Below are 2,534 nucleotides of genomic sequence, written 5' to 3'. Positions count from 1 at the left end.
CTGGACAGGGACGGGGAGGACGTGGCGAGGCGAGGCCCTGGCGGGGGGGTGACCCTCGGCCGGAGGAGGGACTCGTACTCGCGTCACGCCCCCTGGGGGGGCAAGAAGAAGCACTCGTGTTCCACCAAGACCCAGAGCTCTCTGGAGGCCGAGCGGAGGGGGGGGGGGGCGAGCGTCGCGGGCCGCCGGGAGGAGAGAGAGGCGATATGTCGTCAGCTCCATCCAGGAGATCGCTGAGCCCGGGGGAGGAGGAGGAGGAGGAAGAGGAGGAGGAGGAGGAGCGGATAGGGGAGGGGGAGGGTCGGCGGGCCGTAGCCTGAGTGCCCGGTCGCTACGGCAACGACTCCGGGACACCATGGGCCTGTGCCTGCCCCTGTCGCCCCGCCGGCGATCGCGCTCCACCTCCTCCGCCAAGCCCGCCTCGTCGTGCTCGCTCGCCTTCTCCACCGTCTCCTCCTCGTCTTCCTCCTCCTCCTCCTCCTCCTCTTCCTCCTCCGCCGGCGGCTCGTCCTGCTCCTCGTCCTCCAAGCGTAAGATCCACCTGACGGAGCTGATGCTGGAGACGTGCCCCTTCCCGCCAGGCTCCGACCTGGCCAACAAGTGGCACCTGATCAAGCAGCACACGGCGCCCGTCAGCCCGCAGGCCTCCAGCGCCCTCCTGACCTCCTCCGACCTCGCCTCCTCCGAGGCCGCCACCACCACCGGCCACTCCCACGCCGCCGCGCCCGAGGACGAGGAGGAGCGCATGCGCGAACGCCGGCGAATCAGCATCGAGGAAGGCGTGGACCCGCCCCCCAACGCTCAAATACACACCCTCGACGCCGCGGGCCTTCCTCCCAGCTCCTCCTCTTCCTCATCCATCTACAAACTGGGACCAAAGATGGCTCCAGCCAGCAGCAGTGGCGTCAGCCCGAGCGAGGCCGTCACGAGCGCAGCAGAAGCGGGCCGGGTGAACTTAGGAGCGATGGTCACGTCGGGGAGCGTGCTGGGGGGCCTGGTGGCGCAGGCCCTGTCCGGGCTCTCCGCCTCGTCCTCGTTCTCCCACCCCCCTCCCTCGGAGGACTGCGACTCGGAGGAGGACAGCACCACCCTGTGCCTGCAGACGCGGAGGCCCAAGCAGAGGCACGCGTCCGGGGGGGGGGACGGGCACTCGACACGGCAGGTCGGCAGCAGCAGCAGTGGAGGCGCTGGGTCGTCGAGCAGCAGCGGCGGCGGCGGTGGTGCCGCCGGCGGTCCCTGGAAGGTCCACACGCAGATCGACTACATCCACTGCCTGGTGCCGGACCTGCTGCGCATCGCGGCGCTGCCCTGCTACTGGGGCGTGATGGACCGCTACCAGGCCGAGGCGCTGCTGGACGGCCGGCCCGAGGGCACCTTCCTGCTGCGCGACTCGGCCCAGGAGGACTACCTGTTCTCGGTGAGCTTCCGGCGCTACAACCGCTCGCTGCATGCGCGCATCGAGCAGTGGAACCACAACTTCAGCTTCGACGCGCACGACCCCTGCGTCTTCCACGCCGCCACCGTCACGGCGCTGCTGGAGCACTACAAGGACCCGTCGGCGTGCATGTTCTTCGAGCCGCTGCTCACCGCGCCCCTCCACCGCACCTTCCCCTTCGGGCTGCAGAGCCTGGCGCGCGCCGCCATCTGCCAGCGGGTCTCCTACGACGGCATCGCCGCGCTGCCCCTGCCGCCCGCCCTCCAGGACTTCCTCAAGGAGTATCACTACAAGCAGAAGGTCCGCGTGCGCTGGCTGGAGCGAGAGCTGCCTGTCAGGGGCAAGTGAGGGGGTTTAGGGGGGCAGATTTGGGCTGATGGTGGAGGACATGGAGGACAGTAGAGTGTCTGAATCCCTCTTGGGTGAGTTTGTGGGGTGGGGAAGCATTCATGGATTCTGGGGTCCTGGATCTTGGAGAGGCTCGTGAAACCCTCACTCTGGGTTCAACATTTCGGGGGGGGTGGGGTGATGGTGATGGGGATATAAGGTGAAGCCAGGGGACTGTGTCAAAACTCACCCCACCCTCTGGACACAGATACGCACACACACATACACACACACACACACACACACACACACACACACACACACATACACAACCAACCCCAGTAACAAAAGGGTCACCAGCCGGCTTCACATGTGTGCGTTACCAAGAGTCATGTTATGGACATGCAAACAAACAGAACTCACGCTAACCTCTTTGAATCTCCTGTATTTTAATCATAACCAGTCATATGGAACACACACTAACACTCACACACACACACACACACACACACACACACACACACTGCCTCTAGTAACAACAATGTTCTTTTTTTATTTTCCTTATCATGTTGTTTTTTTATTTTGTTTAGCTCTTCTTTTTGGAAAGGCAGAACCCAGTCTTTTATCTCATTCTTTTTGTAAGACAATAACTGTTATGTTTTCTCTCGTTTTCTTCTTCTTCTTCTTCTTCTTCTTCTTCTTCTTCTTGCTCTCTGCGCTCCCCGTTTGCCTATCTGCCAAAATGTCTGCAAGCATTGCTCTCTCTCTCTGC

At 62.8% G+C, this 2,534-nt stretch overlaps 1 protein-coding gene across 1 annotated transcript in view; it reads left to right on the top strand.

Moving 5' to 3' along the window:
* socs5b (suppressor of cytokine signaling 5b) overlaps positions 1–1,783 on the top strand; it is a gene marked incomplete at both ends in the record, with an annotated part of 2,042 nt that extends 259 nt beyond the window's left edge. The window contains 2 exon segments of the mRNA XM_080848355.1: positions 1–162; positions 164–1,783. The exon segment at positions 1–162 is cut by the window's left edge and continues 183 nt beyond it. Coding sequence (XP_080704481.1) covers positions 1–162; positions 164–1,783 — 1,782 coding nt within the window.
* Between the last annotated feature and the right edge of the window lie 751 nt (positions 1,784–2,534).

Source organism: Sprattus sprattus (genome assembly GCF_963457725.1).
Source record: "Sprattus sprattus genome assembly, chromosome: 12".
Taxonomy (NCBI): Eukaryota; Metazoa; Chordata; class Actinopteri; order Clupeiformes; family Clupeidae; genus Sprattus; species Sprattus sprattus.
The sequence above is the reverse complement of the archived record's forward strand: the minus strand, read 5'-3'. Positions and strand labels throughout refer to the sequence as shown.